Here is a 24397-nt window from a genome sequence, read left to right as displayed (position 1 = left end):
GTTATTGATAATTGTGTTATTGATTTACTGCTGCTTCATTCACCATCTAAAACTACTTGTTTTCAAAGAATTTTAAAAACCTTTACATTTTACAGTACTGATCAGATATTAATGACCGAGGTAAAATCGGCAGGATTAGCTTGGCTGATTTAATCTCACTACACTCTTCAGCACAGGGGCAAACACTCAGCTGTAGTGTTTGTCACGGTCACGCTAAGAAGAACTTTACAATGATAAAAGTTCTGTAAATTATGTAATTCGTGCTGGGAACTTTTCCGGATCTGACGTCAGTTTCCCGGAGTGCCGCATAGCGTCTCCTCCTCCTCCCTCTCCAGCCATAAATCTCACCAGACCAAGGTCACGCGGGATTCGAGGGGTGGGGACGTTCGCATTAACGCACAGACGAATAGCCCCTCGCCCCTCTCCCAATTCATGGGCACTTTGTTACTGTAGAGACTGACGAGAAAAGTTTAAATAAATAATAAATAAATATAAATAAATATGTGGGGACATCTCACACACGGCCATCCGACCCCAAGCTAGGCAGAACCTGTGTTATGGGTGTCGGACAGCTGATATATCTACACAAATACATAGATAGATAGATACTAAATATAAATATCAACACCCAAGACCCGAGTACAAATATCTGTCTTTAAACAAATATCTGCCCCAGCCGGGAATCGAACCCGGGACCATCGGCTCAGTAGTCAGGTCACTAACCACTACGCCATTCGGTCGTCAAAGTTTATTGGTCTGTTTATTTTTTATAAAATTGCGCAGTACCAATCGTGTGCGTATGCATAATAACGTCATACAGCAATTGATACCCGTTACACAATAACATTAAACAAACACAATTGGAGTCTGCGGCTGGCGTCATAGTGCGAACAACCTGATGATAGAGCACGAGTCAGTGATTTCCGAAATTCAATGTGAGGGTTATCGAGTGTCACCAATGAAATATAAGAAAGCCTTGTACTTGGACTTCACCTTGGCAGAGGGTGAGGGTTGCGGGGAGGCGTCACGCAGGCGGTGACGTCACTGGGGCTCAATGAGCCGCCCCCGCCCCTCGCTGGGCCCGCAGACCCCGTCTACTCGACCTTCGACGTCCCTCACCCTCCACACTTCTAACGCACGCAACGTTCAAGGCTGTTAGTTCCCTGGGGATATGCCAGCCTCGGCTCTTATCCTTTTTAAAACACTTGGCAGGCACGTTCTACTGTGCAAGCAACCGAAATATTGTAGAAAGCTCTTTATGTACAGTGCCACAAACTTATCTGTTCCGGTGACAGCTCACGTAAATGTGTAATATTTCTTCACTCTATAAGTTTTTAAGTTTGCCAGTAGTGGTAATTCGCTCTTGTGGTTTCAATAAACCCATCTAATCTATATCAATATATAATTCATTAGTATATAATGAGATATGGATCAATTTAGTTTGCTCTCACCGGAACAGATAAGTTTGTCGCACTATAAATAGTGGCAGTATGTATTTTATTAGGTTGCTGTCTAAAATTTCCGCAGGTCAAGTTCAAAAATATTTGACATTTCACTCACGGAAAAGTTCGTAATATTTTGCGCAGCGCATAGCGCATTAAAAATATTTAAGTACCGTAATACTCGTATCTGAAGCGTTCCAGAGTTTATTTCGAGAAGTATTTTTAATCTCGAGTTCCAGGCGCCGGTCAAGTGCGCAGTGCGTGAGTGTCCACGTATTATTTTCGCCTGATTTATTTTCACGTAGAGTAACTTGACCGTGACTTGTACGGAGTTCGTTTGGTACTGCAGAAATTATTTGAATTATATTAATAAATCTCTAAACTAAACTCGACTGCCGTTTCTTTTGATTTTTGATATGAAAGTGATTTACGAATCACGAATCAAAAGCATTATGTCTCAACAACTATTTTAAAGATTTATATGTATATAAGTATAAAGCCTCTACTACCTTTATACGATATATTTGCTTTATATGTAGAGAGGACTATAGTTTTGTTTGCTTATTAAACTGTCTTGTAAATATGCACGTACTAAGTGCAGTGTATAAACTAAGAAGCTATGTTGTAACTACAGTCTAGTTCTGTTATAGTCAAATATTAGCACAGAGTATACAAAGCGCATAAGTGGTCAACATTCAAGACTACATATTGGTACAACTTCATCTTAAATCAGCAGGATATTACGAGCATCAAAACTAACTCGATACTGTTCGAGAACTTACATATAAAGTACCTACTAAAATAAAAGTAGATGACTAAATTTAAACATAGAGTACATAGCAACATCAGGATTCTAATTTTTAACGCTTGCAAGCAACAGCGTCTCTACATGATAATGTGCCAAATACCTATGGAACTAAAAACATGTCGTCACTACTTATGTATGCATTTTTTCTCCTCGTATATCAATGGTCTCGGATCATTTCAGTATTCAATGAACATTAAACATACACATACAGGCTGTTCATGAGATGATGATGATAGATGGTGAGGAATATATCATGATGATGGTAGTAGAGGAAATGAAACCGAATACTGCACATGCTGTAGGCAAGTTCGTATAGTTCGTTAGCAGTTTTGCGGCGGCAGTAAATCGTAATACCTAGGTTAGGCTGTCACCGAGTGACTGGTAGCAGTCTTCCCGCAAATCATGCCATCGAACTTTGACTTTCTTTTGGCACAGATATCGGCAGGGAGTGGATATCGAGCGACACTTGGAATCGATCCAAACAAATGCAATAAATAGCGATAGGGAGCGCTAAAACGCCATTATTTTATAAACGATAGCGCCGGAAATAGTGACCATTATTCGATTTTAGAAACCCGTGTCGCAAGTATTTCATATTTCCACGCTGACGCAGTGGCGCCACGCTCGCGCAGATTCTATCATTTACTCGCCGCAGCGAATGGCATTATAGGAAACAGAATACAAACAAATTTGTGGGATGGTCCTCTTTGCTCTGATCGATACTACAGATAAATCTGGATAGGTAGTTATTATATTACGAATTAATCAGATACGATCTGCGCTGGTTTTGATGTATAATGTCATAATTCTTACAACCCATGGAACGAATAACCGACTCGACTGGAGTGAATGGCGCTGGACCGACTGTTACATGCCCGACCGACAGCACGGATCACTTCACTTCTCCGACGGCAGGTGATCAGCCTTCTATTTCTATGGCCTAGTATGTTTCCCCCATGATGATGTAGAAACGAAGTTTCTCCGACTAGCTTATATAGGGAGCCACGTATGGCTTACTAAGAAACTGAATGTGACCGTCCGAAAATTAATGAAAAGGTTGTAGGAACCATATTGGATAACATAAATCAACCATAATAATATTCATAATACATATGTCTAAGACATAGAACCATGTTATTATACCGTGGTAAAACTTAAATTGAGATCTATGGAGAGGATAGTGAAAGATACTGAGGAGTACAGAGGAGTGGGTTGCTCATGTTCATATTACTATGTAACAGATCTAATAAATTATCTAAGAATTTAAGAAACTATAAATAATGTAAGTCGCAAATTAAAGAATAACTGGAACAACAAGAGAATATTTTTCTCCGAAATACAAATTGGACCAGGCAGTTGCGAAATTATAAACACAAAAGCGTTTATTCTAATCAGTGTAGATTTTGTTCAACAGCCACGAAACAGGTTAAGTTGCCAAACGCGTACAGACCCCAACTCGGGTTTAACTATGCCCTAAGCACTGGCGACGAGCCAACTAGGGCGGGCCGCGACATCTTGTGTCTCCCTGAAACGTACTGGGGCAAAGAAAACGGATTCCCGACACTCGTAAACCCAAGCACTGCCAAAATCCTTATCTCTATTATCTGCTGTTTCACACACACTTCGTAATGGCCGATTGTGACATGACCTACTCAAGGTTACGATTAGTTCTTATTGCTATGATTATGAATATTAAGATAAATGCACATAATTATCTGTAATCCTGCTACCGTAGATAGTAATTATAAATGGATTTCTTTTGTAAATACAGTGGCAGTTTTTACACTAACAGTTCATGTTGATCTAGAGGGGATCTAGAGTTGCATTCAAAATACAAATAAGTAGGTATAAAATAATATTTGATTACACGTTGAGTTGTATTCATTGTAGCGTTTCGGTAGAAAAACTATACTGGACTAGCGCTTGTCGCCGTTGAAAAAGGATTAACCATTAGTTTTCATTAGATGAATGCCCAGTTGACCACTTTGACCAGGAGGAGGCAGCTTTGCTTCAACCACATAACAAAACCAAACCACATAAAGCAAGTTGCGGCAGATAAGATAATTCCATAACGAAAACATGTTGTAAAATAAAACTTTCCACAGTAACCGTAATTACACGGTGTACCGTGGCCGCTGCCGGTGGAAAATAACTGATACTCTACGAGCGCTGGTGATTCAACTACTCAAGTGTATACAATGTGTTGTTTTTCGAACCCGACAAACTTTAAGGGTGTATTCTACGAGTGATTTCATCGAGAAAACACCCCCATATGTGGGGTCAAATCTCAATATTCTAGAGATGGCGGCCATTTTAAAGTATTTGATTCGTAGTTTTCATAAAAATTCATATCACTAGATTCAAACGGCTTACGGACATGAAATAAAATGCTTTTATCCGCAAAAAGTCATCTCTATCGAATAAAAATATGCAAAACTGCTAAAAATTACATAAAATAAGTTACAAGCACCTATGGCATAAGCATAAGCAAAATGGCCGCCATTTCTAGAATATTGAGGTTTGACCCCACATATGGGGGTTTTTTCTCGATGAAATTACTCGTAGAATCCCCCCTTAAAGTTTGTCGGGTTCGAAAAACAACATGTTGTAGATTATAAACAGAATGGAGTGATTTGATTTAGCAAATTATCATAAGTCGTAGAATAATAGTTGTTCAGTATGACCCCCTTTTTGGCTCAGTATTAACTTACCTTTGTCCTTTTTGCAACAAGGGCAACTTATTTAGCTATTAAAATCGGAATATTATGTACTTTGTTGGTCCGACAACAAACCGTTTACAAAGCAGTCTAGTCTACTTCCGCAAACATTTTTTTATCAATGAATCAAACGATACGGATCATGTAGGTACCTACCTTGAATGAACCCAGAACTTAAATCAGGAAGTGGAAGTCACGATCGCAGCTTCAAACGGTCCACTGCACTCAATCAAACATTACAAATTATATGTATACCCGAAATCCTGCCATTATGGTAACAATTACGAGGCTATTACAAATATGAGTATGAGGTACGATTGAGGATTCTGTAGTTTCCTATTACTATACTACATATAAGCTTAAAACATTATGCATATATACAGAATGAAGAGTTACTTATGTCACTTTTTTATTGAAAAGGAGGTATCCTGTTTGATCTCAGCTGCGTTTTCCAATCATTTATCATCATCATTAGATAATGGGGGCTAACGCGTGTGAATTTGCCGCTAGGGGCGCTGGTGTTCACTGAGGTCAAGTGACATTTTACTTTTCATATAATTTGTTTGGCGGGCTTCGTGATAAATTATATTTTCGTTCATTTCCCTGTTGAAAAGTGATCTCTTTTTGCAAAATTATCGCAAATATGGATTATTTGTCGTTGAAAGCTGAATAATTAAGGAAAAGAGGCGCAAAAATAAGCAGTCTCAAAGAGCAGCTAATTCCGAGGTTAGTTTGTTTACTGTTTACAAACTTATTTTTTACGAAGTGTATGCTTGTTTGCTTAGGTAACAGCTATGTTTTTTCTTTTTACAGACACCAAGACTGTGACCGTAACAGTAACTTGGTTGGAAACGTAGAGGACAGCATCATACAACAAAATGATTCAGTCAGGGTGTCCACTCAGAATCCTCCAAAAATTTCCCTGACTTTTCCCTGACTTTCCCTGACCATTTCAGATATTTTCCCTGACCAGAGATCAAAATAAACAAAAGCTTGTTTTCCATTCATTTGCGAGACTAATTAAAAAAACTTCGACTGCGTAAAATATTTGGCTGTAAAAAGTGTATATTAAGCCGAAAGAGACGAGAGTGATCAGGCATTTTGAGCAACAAGAAATTTAAAAAAAAAACCATACAAACTTTGCTAGACAGGTGAAGTTATATGAGAAAAAAACGCGAATTTCAAAAACACGTAAAACAAAAGTTGTTTCGAGTGATCCCTGAGTCACCCTATTTCGGCTATGTACGGTGGCCTGCGCCTTAAAGTATACAGGCGGAGTTTTTAAAATAGCGATCCCTGATGATGAAGGGACCAGCTACATCTGTTATAAATCCGGGGACGTGTTTTGTGTGATGTGTGTAGCAGTGGTGTTTATGTGGATGTGCTTGAGCAGCATGTGAGCTTGAGATCGCTATTTTAAAAACTCCGCCTGTATACTTTTAGGCGCAGGCCACCGTACATCTACTACTATTGCAACATTATGTACCTATAGAAAGCAATGATAAATAAGTACCTACTTAATTTTTTTGTACAACAAAGTTTAAATTCTTATATTTTAGAAAGAGGTATATTTTTTTTTATTTTCAAAATGTCATTTTACTTTTGAAAAAAGTCATTTAAAGCTTGGAAACCCAAGCGGGATCCACTGGTTATTATTGCAAAAGACGTTAGTTTGACCTAGTTAATTTTATTTAAGCACACTTATTGATGGTAGGATTAGTACAGAGTGCTTTGAAGAAATACCGCTATGGGCGCGACGCTTTAAAAAAAATCATTAGGTGCCGCGAGGAGGAAACGCTTCTGCAAGCGCTCCCGCTGCCGTAGCAAATTATGAGAATTGTTGAGTGAAATGAGCGCAGATACAGAGCGTCTGCACCAACACTTTATGTGAAGACTTATTTTTCATCACAAACTCTTAAAACAACAGTGGTTCAGAAAGGCAAAGCTGAGTCACACTCTTTTGAATGAAATTTAACTAAGGGAACATAATTTTACTATTGAACAAACTATGAACTGAGTCTGGAACCTGGCTTACGAGATTTTATTTTATGTCTAACGTATTTTACGTATAAAATAGAAAAAAAATAATAATTTGTAAAGGAAAGAACTACAATTTAGAAAAAATATATGCTTTACTAGTCATTTTTCCCTGACTTTCCAGGTGGCCCATCAATTTCCCTGACTTTCCATGACCACCTTGAGCTTCCCTGACTTTTCCCTGACTATCCCTGACTTTCCAGAAAGTGGACACCCTGTCAGTGTATACTTACTGTTGAGTGGCCTTCAGAAACTTTGTATAGCAGTGTGAACACTAATAATTAAACTCCAGATCTAGATATTGTCACCAATGAGTACTTTGGAATTTATGTACAATGTATACCATCGCTCTTACGGTTAATCAAAACATCGTGATAAAACCTGCACATCTAGATTTTCGAACCCACCAACCTGCAGAGGACCAGCGTGGTAGGAAATGGTCCAAGCTTAGGAGTGGAGTTTAGACCTTAAGGCGATATGCACAAAGGCTCCATTCGAGTGAGCCAGGTGCAGGTACTGACACCCCCACAAATAATAGAATACTACCATTATTTAGTTTCAACTAACAACTACCAGCCAGCATTCATTGTGTGGATTACTAATATGTTATATTTTTTGTATAGCAGTGTGTTTAAACGGAAAGGATAAATAAAAGTTAAATCAGTGTGTAATTCTTTTATTTTTATTGTATTTATTAAATGCCTAATCCTTATTTACATTATGTTCTTTCTGAAATTGGTTATAATGATTTTCACAAACACGAGATTGTCGGATAATAATTATTTCACAAGCCACTGTTTTAGAACAGTTTTATCACTTGTTAACATAAGTCCTCCTTTTCTTTCCGAACATAACGGATCTACACTACATTGCGGCATAGTAACTCGATGTGATGATAGTTATTTTATAATTAATAAGCTTATAAGATTCAAAATTTTAAAACTTTATTTCGCGCCAATTTGATACAGTCTCCTTTGATAAGTTTGACAGCTATGGTACCTCTTTACCTCGGTCGACAGTGGCGCCAACTGGTGAGCAAAAAAACGGTAGTCCCCATTATATCACCGCCACACTGACGTTATCAAATATATCACGAGATGACAATCTAATCTCTAATCTTTAATCTCACGGAATTCTGACAGTTATCAATTTTTGACATGTCAGAGATCACAAACCTTTTTTGGCTGGGTACTTTTTTCAATACGAGTCTGAACATAAGTTGTGTCCGGACAATTTTCTATATTACATTTTTAAATATTTAGAATGATGGTCTTTACGTTAGGCGCAAAAGAATCACGAGGACGCTTCTTTCTGGCAGAGAGAAAGTCTGACTCTTGTGCTCTGTCAGATGGGGCCGCTTCCTGGGAAGGGCCAGGTTGTGGCTCCATAACGTTTATAAAAATCAACAAACTATCACAACGCGAAAGGTCAACGATAAGAAACCGGCCAAGTGCCAGTTGGACTCGCGCACTGAGGGTTCCGTACAAGTCTACTTACCTGAGATATTTTACCTTTTAATTTCATCATTATGTACATCTATATGAAATATTAGCTTGATATCTTTAACCGTTTCTGAGAAAAAGGGTGGTGACAGACAGACGGACAACAATAAGGGTTCCTTTTTTACTTTTCAGGTACGGAACTCTAAAAAAGAATAGTAACAATCGGATCAATCGTTTTCGAGATATTCGTGGACAAAAATACATACCAACAAACATATAAACATACTTATACAATAAAAAAATTCATATTTGTTTATTAGGCTTAATGGATTGTCATATGTTAATATGGTGCAGTTCCAATAATCTTACATAGGTACCTAATACCTATATACCGAACATATTATGTACCTACTTACCGAATTGAGAATCTTTTATTTGAAATCGATTGAAAAGGTTTGTTATCCCTGAATTCAGTAGCAAGTGATGCCATGCTAAAGAATAAAATAAAGTAATTAAAATTAATTCTATACAGATACAATGGTCGTGAGTCGTGATTTTACTTAATATTATAAATGCGAAAGTTTGTGAGTATGCGTGTATGTATGTATGTGTGTACCTTTGTTACTTCTTCACGTCAAAACAACTGAACTGATTTTAATGAAATTTGGAATGGAGTTAGCTGACACCCTGGATTAACAGATAATAGCTTATGTGTTAATCCAGGGAATTCCGCGATAAAAAGTAGCCTTTTTATGGGAAACTACGTTACGTTACGTTACAGTTTACGGGAAAACTAATTAAGGTGAAGTGAAGCTCGTGGCAACAGCTAGTATTGAAATATTTGTTATTTTTGTATTACCTACTTCACTTGAGCAAGTTAATATTTAGATTTATGTTTTTCTATGAAAACATTAAAAAAAAAGTATTGCCTTTAAATTGATCCAAATTTTACCTTTTTTTGGTGAAGAGCTTTTTTAGTGGTATCACTAATGAAATGTCAGAATTCCGCGGAATTAAAAATTACAGTATAGATCGAGACAGACCTGCAGCCAGCTTGACGCCGACAACACAATGGACACAATTATGTATGACTAGTCATACATATACATTATACTGAGTATATGGTAACCATAGTTAACATACGATTCAATCATCCAACATCTAATACAATGGGGATAATACTGGAGCTAGAAACAATGCACAATATGTGACCTTATCGCTAAAGGCGATTTGTAACGGGAAATCTTTCGGTGATATGGGTACAATTGTAAAGACATAAGGGGAATTGGGTATCTGTTATTAGAAAATAGGCGAGTCCCAAGTAGTCCCGATCGACTGCACGGAGAGGCATATACTTCGGGGTTTCTCCTAGGAACTATTCGGTTCGACTGATGCTGCTAGAAGTTTTATGATGAAGCCATCAACGCAGGTCTGGGGTGGCTCACGTTCAGCCTGGCGTTGCGGGTGGAGCCATCATAAACAATCGAGCAGCATCAGTCCACTCCGAACGAACCGCGCACACTGACCGCGCAACTTCCTTTGAGCGTGTCGTGTTTGCCGAAGACACAACCCCGACCCGAGGCGGCATTTACAGGCTCGCCAACGTTCCCGTCCATAGAGACCGAGCATTGGATCGCGAGGCATGCCTTAGGACCGGAAACATTCCTCGGGAGCTGCTGCTGTCGGCAACCCGTTGATGCGACGGCTATTGAGAAGACGAAGCCAACAAGCGACCACCTTTGACCCAGGAGATGGAAGGCCCTGGAGCAGAAAGCCGGACACCTTCAAAGGCCCGAAGCTGAGGCGAGAACCCAATCGTTGTTGTAGGCATGCCTTCCCAGAGGCACTGAACCGTTGGTGACGCGGCCAATCACTAGCAACTACGCACTTTGTATTACTTATCTGGAACGTGTAACCAATACCACTTCTATCAACAATGACAAAGCAAAGCCGACTATTGTGTATTCTAATTGTATTCAAACTCTTATTCATTACTCATGATCATAAGGAATACTATTAAATGGTAAAGGTAAGTAATAATAATATGTATATTACGGATTCTCTCATCTAGGAATGGGATATAAAAACTGAAGTGCTCGTAAATACCTTGACGCAGATATATCAATATTACTTATGAGTTTTTGAAATAATGAACACAGTGACTAACACTGATTGTAATTCGATTAATTTCTCGATTGCAAAAAAATAGGGTTCGAGATAAGATAAATAAGTCAATAACATCCGTATGAAATGTGTCTACTGTATTCGCAAGAAAACAAAAGCACAAACACAAGATGTTGAAACCGACCAACTAGACGTGGCGTGGATAAAGTTAAACCTACTTCGTTTATTGAATCGATAGGGAAACATAATATATATATATATATATTAGTTATATCTGAAAATAAATGTTTAATAAATAAATAAATAATTCTATACGATGAATACGTACCAATGAAAAAATATAGGTATCATGAAATATATAGAGACTCATCGGTACGATTCACGAAAGATGACCGTTTGGACGGTTTCAGAAATACATGGCAATAACGAGTGAACGAGAATAGAACCATAAAATGATTAATAAGAAGATGAAACCCTTCAGTTACAATACAAGAACGTACACATTCGAGTATGCAGTGAGCAATCCAACCTTGCCACAAACTTCTCAAAAACAACTGAAGCCATCCAAATAATCAAGCAAGGTTGCGTTCACAAATTTCCCCAAGAATGCGATTCTCTCTCTACAAGAGGTACAGTCAGCAAAACAGATAAAATTATACCCGAAGTGCTTATACTTTCACATTAAATGTTTAGACGAATGATAGACAGTTCGTACAGTAGGTAATTTTGAATAGAGCTTAGATGTACAGTGAAACCTGGTTAAGTGGGACCTGGATAAGTGAGAAACCTCCATAGCTGGAACTCATGCTGAGGTCCCAACACTTTGGCACTGAATTACCTCTGTTAGTGGGACGAGGAAAGCCTCTATATCTGGGATTTGTTCTTTCGATTTATCATCTTAGTTACCTCTATAACTGAGACAGCGAGTAAATTTTATATGCATAAACCTCTGTAACTGAGATAACATTGTTTTACTCATTCTTATTGTACCCACAAAGTACAAATTTTTAGCTTCAGTTCAGTTCAGTTCAATGTATTTATTAATCAATTACCTTCAGTTTTAGTTTCGCTTTTCTATCATACAGATGTTTAAATTTGAAAAATGCCAAAACGAAAGCTACAATTGTTATCATTACGTGAAAAACTGAAGTTAATATCCGTTTATGAAAGTGGGAAGACACGCGAAGTTTGTGCTGATTTTTTATTAATTAATAAAAATTATATATTAAATTAATTTTATTTAATGATCGCACCTGTATAACTGAAATAACCTGTATTCTCACCTCTATTAACGGAACCCTCTATAAATGAGACAGATATTTATTTATACCTGTATATCTGAGACACTGGGTAAGTGGAATACCTTTATAAGTGAAACGATATTGCAGGACCCTTGAAGTCTCACTTAACCAGGTTTCACTGTATTTAAATATTCTTCAAATCATTTACCTCTCTACCTGTGATTCTTATGATCAAACTGTTTACACTTGGGTGCATACATGACTCTTTTGTTAACTGTATATTCTGAAAATTGCTGTAAGTATGTACTTGATGATGATGACACTCCCGGAAAGCATCCAGCCGGTAATACAGAAATAAATCAGTATAATGTATGAATCAGTCAGTGCATACCATAACCATTGGAAATAACCTGGATGACTGCCATTACAATTATTATTCAGGCTATTTATTTCAAGTGTGAAAGGACGCGATCATACTTTTGATTTTAATGCGACGGTTAATTTATAATAGGTAGGTCTAATCAAAATTTTGATCCATTGCTTGCTCGTGTACTTTTTACCGCCTACCCGTACCTATCGTAATTTTATTCCATCTATTATAGAAATCACACTGATTTGATTATGAGTAGGTACTTACACCTTCAAAGCACCGCATCATTTCCATCAAAAGATACATTTATAACTTTATATATGTCGGCGAAGGTGAGGGGTTCGGCCGTAGCTCTCCATCTCCATCAGACATAGTGGGCGTGCAATGGGATCCGGGCTTGATGGAAACACTCTTTGTAGGCAATCACTTGATTTATTAGGTAGGTGCACTTTACAGAATATAACACAGTAACTATGATACGAAACGTAGGGTACAGGTCGATAGCGCTCGGCGGTTGGAAGGCAAGTGAGGGAGCGCAGCTCTGCTCCCACCTGCTGCCACGCGCCCCACCATAGACGCTGTAGAGCGCCGCCAGGCGGCGCTGCTGCGCTTCGTATCCGGGCGAGTCAGCGGTGTCAGTATCATGACTGTAATCATGACTTCACCGACACGGCCATCCTGTGATGCACACGTCCTCGTGTGTGTTATTCTGTAACAAGACACAGCGAACAGTATCTTCACAAATTACTTAGCCTACTACTATTTACAATGCTCTACATTAACACTATGCTTATAGTAGGTATCTTAAAAGAAAACTAATCAACTTCTTTATTAACAGGAATGAATAAACTTCTTGCCACACAGACACATTGTATCATTGACTAATCAATCTCTAAGTTCAAAAACTAACATCTTCAGTACTCTTTCATTAAGCTTTCATAAACCATAATCAAATCGAATCAACCTCTCAACGGCTCATCGGCCAAAGCAATCACAGTTGCATTCTCATTACGCGCCTCCCTCCAAGGGGATCGCCGAGTCAACCTTTGACTCTCCACATACGGTTCATCATGAACCCGACCTCCGCCAGAACTATACGCCTGCCGCCTGCCCACAGACTATGCGAACATAGATGCTGATTTCTACTAGACTACGACTACGTATCAGTCTCTGGTACGGTCTCATTATCACTCATTATCACTTATGCAAGCTTAATTATTATTTACAACAGGCTCCTCAACAGCCTCTTCATTCAACTCCGTCTCATCTTCCTGAAACTCTTCAATGATACAAGGTTCTGAGGGCATCTTTCTAAGCCTATCGTGTGCGTACTTGTAAGTACGTTTCGAATTCAACGCCTTTAAGGTGTATCTGTCACAATCTAGTACCTCTATCACTTGGAATGGGCCTTTATATTTAGGGTCTAACTTAGTCTGGTTTCTCTCTTCATTAGCCAGTAATACAAAATCTCCTACTGAAAATTTGCTAAGTTTGGCCTTTGTAGAATCAAATCGACGCTTCTCATAAACAGCTGAATTCTCAATAAGTTGAGCAGCTTCAACTCTAAGTGCAGGTAAGTCAACCTCTGTTTCGTCATTACATGTCATAAGAGTCAATGGTCGCGCAACTTTACCAATCATGAGTTCTAATGGACTCGCTTGAGTTGTACGGTTTACGGTGCAATTAATGGCGAGTTGTACTTCACTTAACGCGTCTTGCCAGGATCGAGTATCGCTAGTTTCTACCGCCGTTAGCATAGACTTTAGTACGCTCATAGTTCTCTCTACCTGCCCGTTTGCACGCGATGATCCGGTTGCGATTAAGTGTAACGAAATATTACTAGCATCACAGAACTCTTTAAACTCCTTACTGGCAAAGCATCGTCCTTGATCCGCTATGATCCTTGTTGGCGCTCCAAACAACGCTACGCTATCTTTAACAGCCTGTATGCTACTAACTGTGTCAATTCGTGTTGTGTGAAACAGCAGAGTGTATTTTGTGAAGCCGTCAACTAATACGAACGCGTATTCTTTTTGGTCGTTCTTCCCGCTAAGTTTACCGGTTGCATCAATGTGGATAGTGTGCCATGGCGTTGTTATCTTAGGGATTGGATGGAGCTCCGCTTGAACTCGGCCTGAATGTGATTTAGCTACCTTACATGTAACGCAACTATCGATGTACTTCTTTACGTATCGCGCCATGCCTTCGAACCAATAATGTTGGTACAACTTTTCCAATGTTTTGTCGGAGCCTAAATGTACTAGAGACTCATGGATATTGTTTACGACAGACCAGCGTAGAGCTTTGGGTAGAATAGGCAAACATCTCGTGCGTCTATTACGCTGAACCTTCCTATGAAGAATCCCTGCTCGCACCTCGTAAGTATTGGCAATGTCCGCACTCAGTGTACCATCATTGAGATCAGTTATTAACTTGCTAATTTCGGGGTCACGTTTTTGTTCAGCAATTATCCAATTATTTGTAACTTCTGTAAAGTTAATTTGTTTCTGCTCTACATTTGAAGCTACTTGCGGTTGTAACTTTACGCTCGACTCTACCTGTGACTCTATGCTCGGGACTTCGCTAACGCTTAAACTTGACTGAACGCAGCTGTCCTGGTTTGCGTTTCCGAGGTTTCGTGAAAAGAAATCTACGTGTTTCATGTACTGTCCGGCTTTATAAACAACGTCAAAATCAAAAGATTGGAGATAAGCCCACCATCTTTGGACACGCGGTGTCAAGTCAGCTTTCTTACTAGAGGACCTTATAGAGTTGCAATCTGTTACAACTGTAAATTTACGCCCGTGTAAATATTGTCGAAAATGCTTTATAGCATTAACTATAGCTAGCGTCTCAAGCTCGTAACTATGATACCGCGACTCCGCCGGGGTGGTACGCTTGCTGAAGTACTCTATTACGTGTCGCTTGCCGTCCACAATTTGGAATAAAATAGTGCCATAGCCGTTAGCACTCGCGTCAGTATGCAACTCGACGGGGTATTCTGGATTGTAAATCATTAACACAGGTTCTTTTGTCAAAATCGAAATAATCTCCTGTCTAATTTCTTCATGACGCGGCTGCCAGATAAACGGGACATTTTCTCTGGTAAGATTGTAAAGTGGTCCCATAATGCGCGAAAATTGCGGTATGAACTGACGGAAGTACGTAGCTAAGCCTATAAACTGTCTTAACTGAGTTACCGTTTCTGGTGGTGGCAATTCGGTAAGGGATCGAACCTTACGCTTATTAGGTTTTATTTGACCTGCACTAATCTCATATCCTAAAAATTCTAGTTCAGTTTTTAGGAATGAGCATTTCTTTAAATTTAAAGAAAATCCCGCCTTCGTAAGTGTGTTTAAAACGACTTCAAGCCTTTCCAACCCTTCAGTGATCGTTGCAGATGGAATTAACACGTCATCAACGTACACAATGACGTAATCATAAGCCAGAGGGCCTAGCGCTTTAATTATCGCTCTTTGAAAGACAGAAATAGCATTACGAAGACCAAAGGGCATGGACAAGTACTCAAACTGCCCGTCAGGTGTAATAAACGCGGTTCTTTCGATAGATTCTTCCGATTTGATAGGAATTAAGTGAAATCCACTTGCGCAATCTAGTTTAGTGTAGTAATTAGCTCCCTGTAGACGACCAATGAGGTCAGAAATCAGCGGTAATGGGAATCGATCAGGTACCGTGTTGCTGTTTAGTTCGCGGTAGTCAATGCACATTCTATCACTACCATCGCGCTTTTTAACCAAGAGAGCCGGGCTCGCGAATGGGGAACTACTCGGACGGATAATATCCGCTTGCAACAATTCGTCTACGCGGTCACGCATTATTTTTCGCTCCTCCGGGCTGAGGCGATAGGGACGCCGTTGTACGGTACGAGTGGGGTCAACAAGCCGAATTTCAAGTTCTCCTGTAGTTACGCGAGTCTTAGGCATACCGGTGACAAAATAATCAGAATTACGCTCTAAAATATCTACCAACTGCGGCTTATTACTGTCGGGAATATCCGTGTCCACATTTTGAAAATCATTTTTGACCGATAATTCGATTTCACAGCTAGCTATCACTTTGTGTTTTTCTAACCTAAACTCAGATGACGTCATATGAACTGCAAAACCTTGTTTTAAAATTTCGCGACCAATCATTATTTCATTTTCTAATATAGCGTCAGGCACAACATGTAGCAAAATTTCTAACACATTATCACCTATCTCAATGACACACAGAATTTGCTGGATGCTGACTGTTCTTGATTCACCAATACCCTTAAGGTAAACAACGTTATTATAACGTTTCCCAGAAAATTTACGTGAAACACTCTCTTTAATCAAAGAACATTCAGCACCAGAGTCATATTGGAAAACGAAAGACTGACCTTTATGATTTAAATTTCCTGTTGGTGCTTCTACGACGCACACGTTGACACGACGCTCAGCATTGGGCCCGCCACCGCTGCCACCTCTGCTGGCGCCCTGGGCCGCTGGACACCGACTCGCGATGTGTCCTGGCTCGTTGCACTTAAAGCAGATGATCTTGCCCGATGTAGTTGGCTGCTGCTGTGGTCCACTTCGTGTAGTTGGCACGGCAGGATTGGTCCATTTCTTGCTTTGAACCTCCTTGCCACGGTGAAAGCACTCAGATTGCTTGTGTCCGATTTTTCCGCAGTGAAAACACTTTACAGGGGGTAGTGTGGAAAATTTTGCACGTTTGAATTCTGGTGCGATTTTCTGATCCAGGGATGAATTAGCCTTGCGTTTTAGGAAGGAAAACGCTTGTAGCTCTTGCTGGAATCGATTACGAGTGCCGATTTCAGTTGTGTATGCCAAACGATGTAATTTCGAATCGAATTGCGACATGTGAGCGAGCACTGTTGATACGGCGATCTGCTCCACAGTTTTTCCTTTCCAGTTGTTCAGTAGGGAAGTGATTAGGCGGCTTCCATAAGAGGCTAGTGTCTCGCCGTCCTTGGGCTTATTATTGTTTAGGTTAATGAGCGTCGCAGCTGAAGTTTCGACAGACACGAATCGCGCAACGAACATTTCTTTAAATTGGGTCCATGTCATACCTGCATACGATATCTGGGCAAGCCATGTCGATGCCACGCCTTTCAAGGCCTTGCTGATTACAACAACAAGCTGGCCTCCTTCTAGCGGCTTGTCTGCGAAGCACACGTCGGCAGTCGCACACCATGCACGTGCGTCTGCATCAGGTTTTTCAGGGTCGAACTCTGGAAGCGTGATCTTGTAGCCAGCACTCGGTCCAGGTTGCTTGAGTGCGGCGATGAGGGCTTTCATGTTCTCGTTCTGCATCTCGAACATCATGCGCCAGTTCTGCTCCGTGGCACCTTGGTCGCTGCTGAGTGGTGCTGATGCTGCATTCGCCCGTTGGGATCCCACTTCTGATGTCGGCGAAGGTGAGGGGTTCGGCCGTAGCTCTCCATCTCCATCAGACATAGTGGGCGTGCAATGGGATCCGGGCTTGATGGAAACACTCTTTGTAGGCAATCACTTGATTTATTAGGTAGGTGCACTTTACAGAATATAACACAGTAACTATGATACGAAACGTAGGGTACAGGTCGATAGCGCTCGGCGGTTGGAAGGCAAGTGAGGGAGCGCAGCTCTGCTCCCACCTGCTGCCACGCGCCCCACCATAGACGCTGTAGAGCGCCGCCAGGCGGCGCTGCTGCGCTTCGTATCCGGGCGAGTCAGCGGTGTCAGTATCATGACTGTAATCATGACTTCACCGACATATATATTACACTAAAATATAAATACACACACTTATTAATTCACGCCACAAATCACAGTAACATATTTAACACCGTTTATTAAGTTATGACTTGTCTTATAAGCCTGTATCGTTCTGTTTCACACAGTCAGTAACACAAACCTCGTCTCCTGAACGGTATGATCATAATTCAATAAGGAAACCACGTGAAAACAGTTAGCAGAGATCGATGGTGCACTCGCTACTGAATAACTAAGTGGATCTTACGTCAGAGCAAGACATAACATACTCTATCACGTTTTCAGCAGACTGTTTACATGCATCTGATGGATCATATAAAATAATTGGTCTATTGAACTTATTGATCACGGAAATCGTTAGAAATAATTTACTAAACATAAACAAGCAACCTTTTTGTAATATCTTCATCATATCCACCTATAAAATGTAATGAAATTGAATATGTAACAAACAGAAATATTTTCGTGTGTATTGGTTTTTGCGAATAAATGCAAAATAAATCGAATAAGACAGGTATTTAGGTATCAGTTAAACGCCCCAACATAATTGCCTTCAATAAGCTTAGAGAGCAATGGTTATGAGTCGATGGCCTATCACGCAATAATGGTGTGATAGGTCACAATCATAAACGATACCTGACTATCATCGCCATTTCAATGTGAACCGTGGAGACTGAAGACCTAAACATGATGTCACGCGTGCCACTGCATATCGCTTGTATTCTAATTAATGTTTACGGTATCTTTAATAAATAAACAAATAAGACTACTTTTAAATACGGTATGCATTTAGACAGTTTGGAATTTGATATCGTGACTGAAAAAATAAAAATAAAATATGTGCCTACTATTTTTCTATTGCCGGAATAATAACTTAAATAGGATTAAACATTAAATTGATTTTCATACCATGGAAGCTACCTTATTATTTTAGTTGTTTGCAAAATACATGGGAAAAGGAGCCACCTGACAACAATTTTTTTACATCACTAGTCCTTTTACCACATTAAAATAAAATGATATATATATACTTTGCGAAGCAAAACTACCAAAGCATGTTTGAACAGCTAGGGGACAACATATAAATCCACATTATTATAAACATAAACATAACTTTATTATGCACATAATGACTTGGCGACATCTCATAGATGATGCAATAGTTACATACAGAACTGTGTTGAAACCATAAGAAAGGACGTAACCGCATGAAAAGGGGTAACTCTGGGTATGCTTATAATATCTCAGTGTTTATTATTATTATTACAATTATTAAATTGATTGGTAGAAAGACTAGAAAGGCGAACTTAATGCTATTTGCTTCTTATGCATTCTCTACCAGTTAACCTTTGGTAGTGGTAATGCAATAGGCTTAGAGGATAGAAGAGGACCAGGCCTAAAAGCCTTACTTCATTGCAAGGAGACCTGTGCCCCAGCGATATGGATGTGATGTGATGATAAAATTTTACACAAAGGTGTTTCCAACATTCTAATTTATGATAAAAAAATATCAAGGATATAAAATTATATATTTTATCTCTAGATTTGTATTGTGCTTGAATCTTTGCTTTGGTAGGTTTTGTGTGTGACCCATAGATTGATAGCTAGTTAATAACCGAGAATGCAGTTTAAGTTGAAGGCTCTCTAGTTTAGAGTTTAGAGGATATGAAGCTTTATGATGTTAGCTATGTTCTAAATCAGTTTAAGTCAACAAAAAAGAAACAAGTTTGATCATAACATGTTTGATTGACAACAGCATCCAGGTATTATAAAAAGGTCTGGCAAGCGGCCAATAACAACTCTTCACACTGAAATAGGAAGCAATCTCTTCACTTTATGTAATCACTAGTAAACCAGACACCCTTCCTATATTTAAATGTATTTAATGGAGCAATTACAATATGAAGCAGCGGTTATTATTAGTGTTCTGCGGAACAAAAGGTTCGATGAGAAGTCCTAAGGGTTCTGATAAAATTAAACAATACTGAAATTAAGTGTGTGTACTGCAGATAGGTGTATGGAAACAAGTTCAAGGCCAAAGGGCTTTGCAAATAAGCATGTTGAACGAAAAGTATTTGGAAACCACTGGGTACAGAGCATCTTACTGACTAGCACAAGATAATACGTAATAATGCAGTATTAAAAATTGAAATTAATGTAGAGTAACTTGTTGTTCTGTAATAAAACGGGAGAGTAAGTAAGAAGTTGATAATTTTTTTATATAAGTACATATATTGGTGAGGGTGTCCCTGTGACTAACTGAAATGAAACCATATCCTAAACCATGGCCGAAATTTGTCCACAGAAGGCAATCCCAATGAGATTTTCAACCTCTGAAGAGTAACACTGACAAAGTGTGGGCACACATGCACAGTACATGACAGCACTTTCTGTTCCATCACTCTCATAACCCAATGGAATAAATGATTGATGGTTAAAGAGCTAGATGCAGTACCAACTATGTACATGCCCTTTCATGTTTTATGGCAAATATTATGCACACTACGTGTTATATGGAATCATGGATGGGTGGATGAACTTGTTACTTAATGGTATAAAGATGGTGTTCTTTACTATATTCCATCATAACATCATTGGTTGAGCTAAGTTATGAATGTGTGACCTGTGGGGCGATTTTAACCTTCCGTGGTGGATGGTGGTTTGGGTGCCGCCCCCGTATCGTCTCGTCTCTATTACCTACCGGAGTTTTACAGAGTAGTAAAAACTGACTTACCGTATCGTCCTTGCGATTTCGGGAGCGAACAAATGATACAAAACTGGACCAACAAACAGAAAACATCCACAATTTGCAAACTAAATGAAATTAAACATTTAATTACATAAACCATGAACACAAGATAGTAGCCAAAAAATTATGCTAGATTCATATATTTCCTATCAATTTTTGGTCATTTAAGTAGGAAAGAGAAAATAAAATTGATTTCGGAAAATTTAAATTAAAATCTTGACGTTGACATATTTTTTCTTTTTATTTTTTTTAATTTATTATTATTTTACTCTGTTGCCCTCAGAATAATAACGGTTTTGTCTGTGGGGTGTGCTTTGGACTTCTCTTTAGAATAGTTTTTTAGGCCTTGCGTTTGCATTGCAGTGTGCTTGGTTTATGCATTTTAAAATATTTTTTTTTTTTACTGGTTGGCCTATGTGAGAGTCTTATCGCGCCGTGATCTTATCTGACTCTAGGAACATACCTCTCTAAATCTGATTATTCCGGCTGCGCATGCCTGCAGTGCTGCAGACAGCAGCTGCAGCGCCATGCACTTGCCACTTGCCATAAGCTGCGTACACACCGGGCCAACGAACGCCCAACGAACGCCAACGGTTATCTCAACGATGGATATTTATCATACATAATACAGGGCAGATTGCAGCAACGAAAGCCAACGTAATTCGTTCGTTGGCCTTCGTTGGCCCGGTGTGTACGCTGCTATATAGCTGTAGAATCTCCGTGTAGGCCATTCAATGACTTATTACTATATTACCTACTCTGTGGACTTATTGTAGTGGTTGTATACTCATTGTTTTATTTATTTATACAAAAATTACAAATTACAACTGTCAAAGGCTATTTTGTCTTGATAATGCATTTAGTAATAATCTAAAATAGTGTGTAGTGACAATGAACTATGTAATACAATATATATCAACAGATACTTCTTGCAACTGCGCTCGCAGCACTCCTAAAGAAGAAATGACACAAAATGATTTGGTGATTAAATGATCAATTATCAGTATTTAGCTGTAGTTGCGGTGTTCGTGTTTTTCACAATCTTTATGTGATTTTGGCAGTGATGATTCTTCGACCAATGATTATGATGACTGATGATTCTTTATACTCAGAACAATTATACTTAGCAAAGACAAATCACGTTATTCATAATCTGTGGATATTACTGTCCTGTCAAATTTCTCTACCGCGTCTATGATTTATTTATCTCTTTTCTCTTTCTAATCTGTGTGTGGTGGAACTGGAAATTTTGGGATAAATTGTATTATATTCCATTAAATTTAGCTATTTTGGTATAGCTAAATCAGCTAGAATAAACCCATTTAGTGCTCAGTACAAAGGTTTCTTAAATCCATAACATGCTTATGGATTTGACTGATGAGCTTGAACAGAGCGATAGCGGGATGGAATCTCTCACGGCCAGTAAAGATGATACACCTGAACGTAGACCCGAGGATATATTCAACCCTCCCCCGGTACAGTTTTTTTTTATCATATTCTTCTAGTGTGGTGAACAGTGAAATTTTCCAATTTTCTTAACCAAAAACTTTCACATTGCAGTTAGAACCCAGTCCTGAGCCTGCAGTATCTGACTCACTGGTTCCTAGTTCTGGCCCTCTCAAAGAATATGACGACGTAAGTAATGCTTCTGTATCAACATTTCCTTTGTATTGTTAATCTTGTTAGAACAATGCACATTGATTATAATTTTGGTTATGTCACCTGAAGAGGTTATGTTGATAGTGCTTCATATTGAATCTGCAATTTTCTGAATTCTGATATTTTTTATTTTATTTAATGAGATTCTTATCAACGAATTCCTAGAATGCATTAGGCAGTTTGAGATAATTGATTTATAAGTAGGAAGCTTTGTTTATTCTCCATCTACATAATTATGGTGAAATAAGTAATTGTGTTTACTAGAACATTTCTGCTAATTTGTTTATACTTTAAAAATATAGAACAGACATAATATATGTATGAACAGTGTTTTGCAATAAATTCCATACATTCAACATGTAGTTCATACATGTAGAAAATAATAATTATAAATTGATACTCTAATATTATATTTTTAGGAACCTGATGAGACCCTCTCAGAACGACTCTGGGGCCTGACTGAGATGTTCCCCGAGTGCATCCGCAACGGCACCTACGCCATCACCACCAAGTCCTGGTAAGTTTCTTATGAAAAAACATTAAATATATGTAGTATAGTTAGAATTAAAAACTTGAAACTGTATTTTAGCATCAAGACAAATATCAAGATTAATAGTAATTTAACAGGCCTATACAAGTATGATAATTGTGACTTGCAGGTGTGGAGTCAAATCATTATATGGACTGTCCCGCTCCATAGTGTGGGTTGTAGCAAGTTCCTCTGTCATCCTGTTTGCACCAGTTATATTTGAAGTGGAGAGGGCAAAGGTTGAAGAAATGCAAAAGAGTCAACAAAAACAGGTACAATTTATTTTTAGATCAAGTCTGTAGTTTATAAATATTAGGCATGATAAATATTATAATAAGTATTATGTTTTATTAATGATGTGACATTAGTGGGTTACATTTTCAATAATATTGCTATTTCATCAAAACAGGACATTGTATTTAAGCAAATTAGGCCACTATCTAATGTAACAGGCACACTAGATTCTATACTTGCAGTTGCCAGATAAAAGCATAAGCTTTTCTGACCATGTTCCTAATATGTTAGTAATGCTAATATGTCTTATGTAATAAAGAGTATACTTAAATCCTAAGCATATTCAATATTTATTTCAGGTTCTGCTGGGCACAAATGCAGCACTTTCTGGGCCAGTGCCTGCGATGCCCCCCATGCCACGATAGACAACACCACAATATACACCAACCTACAAGTATACAATATGTTACTCATACAAGTTAATAACCATTAGTTTTATAGTCACACATAGTTAAATATGATGCATATTGAAAAGATATTAATGAAATTTATTCAAGGTTAGCTCCTAATACTGTTAGCCTAGTTTGTGACCTGCCAACATATCATTGGTAATGAATGAAAAATACTTACACATAAATATAATTATTCAAATACCACAATCTGCTACAAATTATTCCACTGCCATGACTCTTGGCGCTAACCTTGCAAAAGCGAAATAGTTTTCATCATCTCTAGTCTTCATAAAAAATTAACTCCCAAGCTTTAAAAAGCATTTAAAAGCATCAGATTAAAAAATGATATTTCAATCACTTCACAAAAATATTGAAATAAAAATCATTTGCATTTTCCCCCTTCTTTTCTGTTTTTTTTCTATCTGGATTTAGCTGACCTTATTATTTTAGGTTACGATCCCGAGAGTAGGTATAAATTGTATAATTACCGATGGTGTATAATGGTTTTAAATGTACCTAATAATTTTGTAGATAATGATTTGTTAACATCCAAACTAAATAGAATAAAGTTATGTTGAGTTATATTTGTGAAAATTATTAACCTCCCCTACATATCACATCCCCAATTTACTTATCAATAGCACTGGTGAATAGTTTATTTATTTCTCTTACAAATAACTGCATCGCGCCGGATGGGAATCAAAGCCGGGACCGATCGCGCTTTAAAAGCTCCTACGAGTATAAAGCATCAGAGAACAAAAATATTCAGTACAATGCAAGTTAATAAAAGAAAGAAAATGATCTGAGAAGCCTGGAATCTAACTAAGTATTTTT

The 24397-nt window shown here is 38.5% G+C and overlaps 2 protein-coding genes across 4 annotated transcripts in view; one reads left to right on the top strand and one right to left on the bottom strand.

Moving 5' to 3' along the window:
- Positions 1-20909, bottom strand: part of LOC105382532 (inositol hexakisphosphate kinase 2) — a 45138-nt gene extending 24229 nt beyond the window's left edge. Inside the window, exon 1 of one of the 2 annotated variants that reach the window (XM_011552432.3) lies at positions 20675-20909. In XM_011552432.3, coding sequence (XP_011550734.2) covers positions 20675-20740 — 66 coding nt within the window. In that variant the 5' untranslated portion in view covers positions 20741-20909. Of the gene's footprint in view, positions 1-12448; positions 12485-20674 lie in introns of those variants that run through there. The other variant, XM_011552433.3, reaches the window with a different exon arrangement.
- A 552-nt stretch (positions 20910-21461) lies between these two features.
- LOC105382534 (mitochondrial import receptor subunit TOM22 homolog) lies at positions 21462-24147 on the top strand. Of its 2 annotated transcripts, none has more exons than XM_048622804.1 (5): positions 21462-21670; positions 22250-22324; positions 22768-22865; positions 23008-23149; positions 23471-24147. In XM_048622804.1, exons 1-5 carry the CDS (start codon positions 21581-21583, stop codon positions 23534-23536), a joined length of 471 nt encoding a protein of 156 aa, XP_048478761.1. In that variant the 5' UTR covers positions 21462-21580; the 3' UTR covers positions 23537-24147. The 2 variants fall into 2 exon arrangements, with proteins under 2 accessions (XP_048478761.1, XP_011550739.3); XM_011552437.3 differs by lacking the exon at positions 21462-21670 and adding an exon at positions 21893-22164.
- The last annotated feature ends 250 nt before the right edge of the window (positions 24148-24397 follow it).

Source organism: Plutella xylostella, chromosome 8, assembly GCF_932276165.1.
Source record: "Plutella xylostella chromosome 8, ilPluXylo3.1, whole genome shotgun sequence".
Classification (NCBI taxonomy): Eukaryota; Metazoa; Arthropoda; class Insecta; order Lepidoptera; family Plutellidae; genus Plutella; species Plutella xylostella.
Note: the sequence above shows the minus strand (reverse complement) of the source record. Positions and strands in the feature narration are given on the sequence as shown.

Excerpts from the sequence above, each read along its gene's own strand:
- LOC105382534 (XM_011552437.3), top strand. The coding sequence starts at position 22,048 with ATGCTTATGGATTTGACTGATGAGCTTGAACAGAGCGATAGCGGGATG. Across the intron at positions 22,325-22,767 it reads CTCTCAAAGAATATGACGAC|GAACCTGATGAGACCCTCTC; the intron begins GTAAGTAATGCT and ends TTATATTTTTAG. Across the intron at positions 23,150-23,470 it reads AAAAGAGTCAACAAAAACAG|GTTCTGCTGGGCACAAATGC; the intron begins GTACAATTTATT and ends TATTTATTTCAG.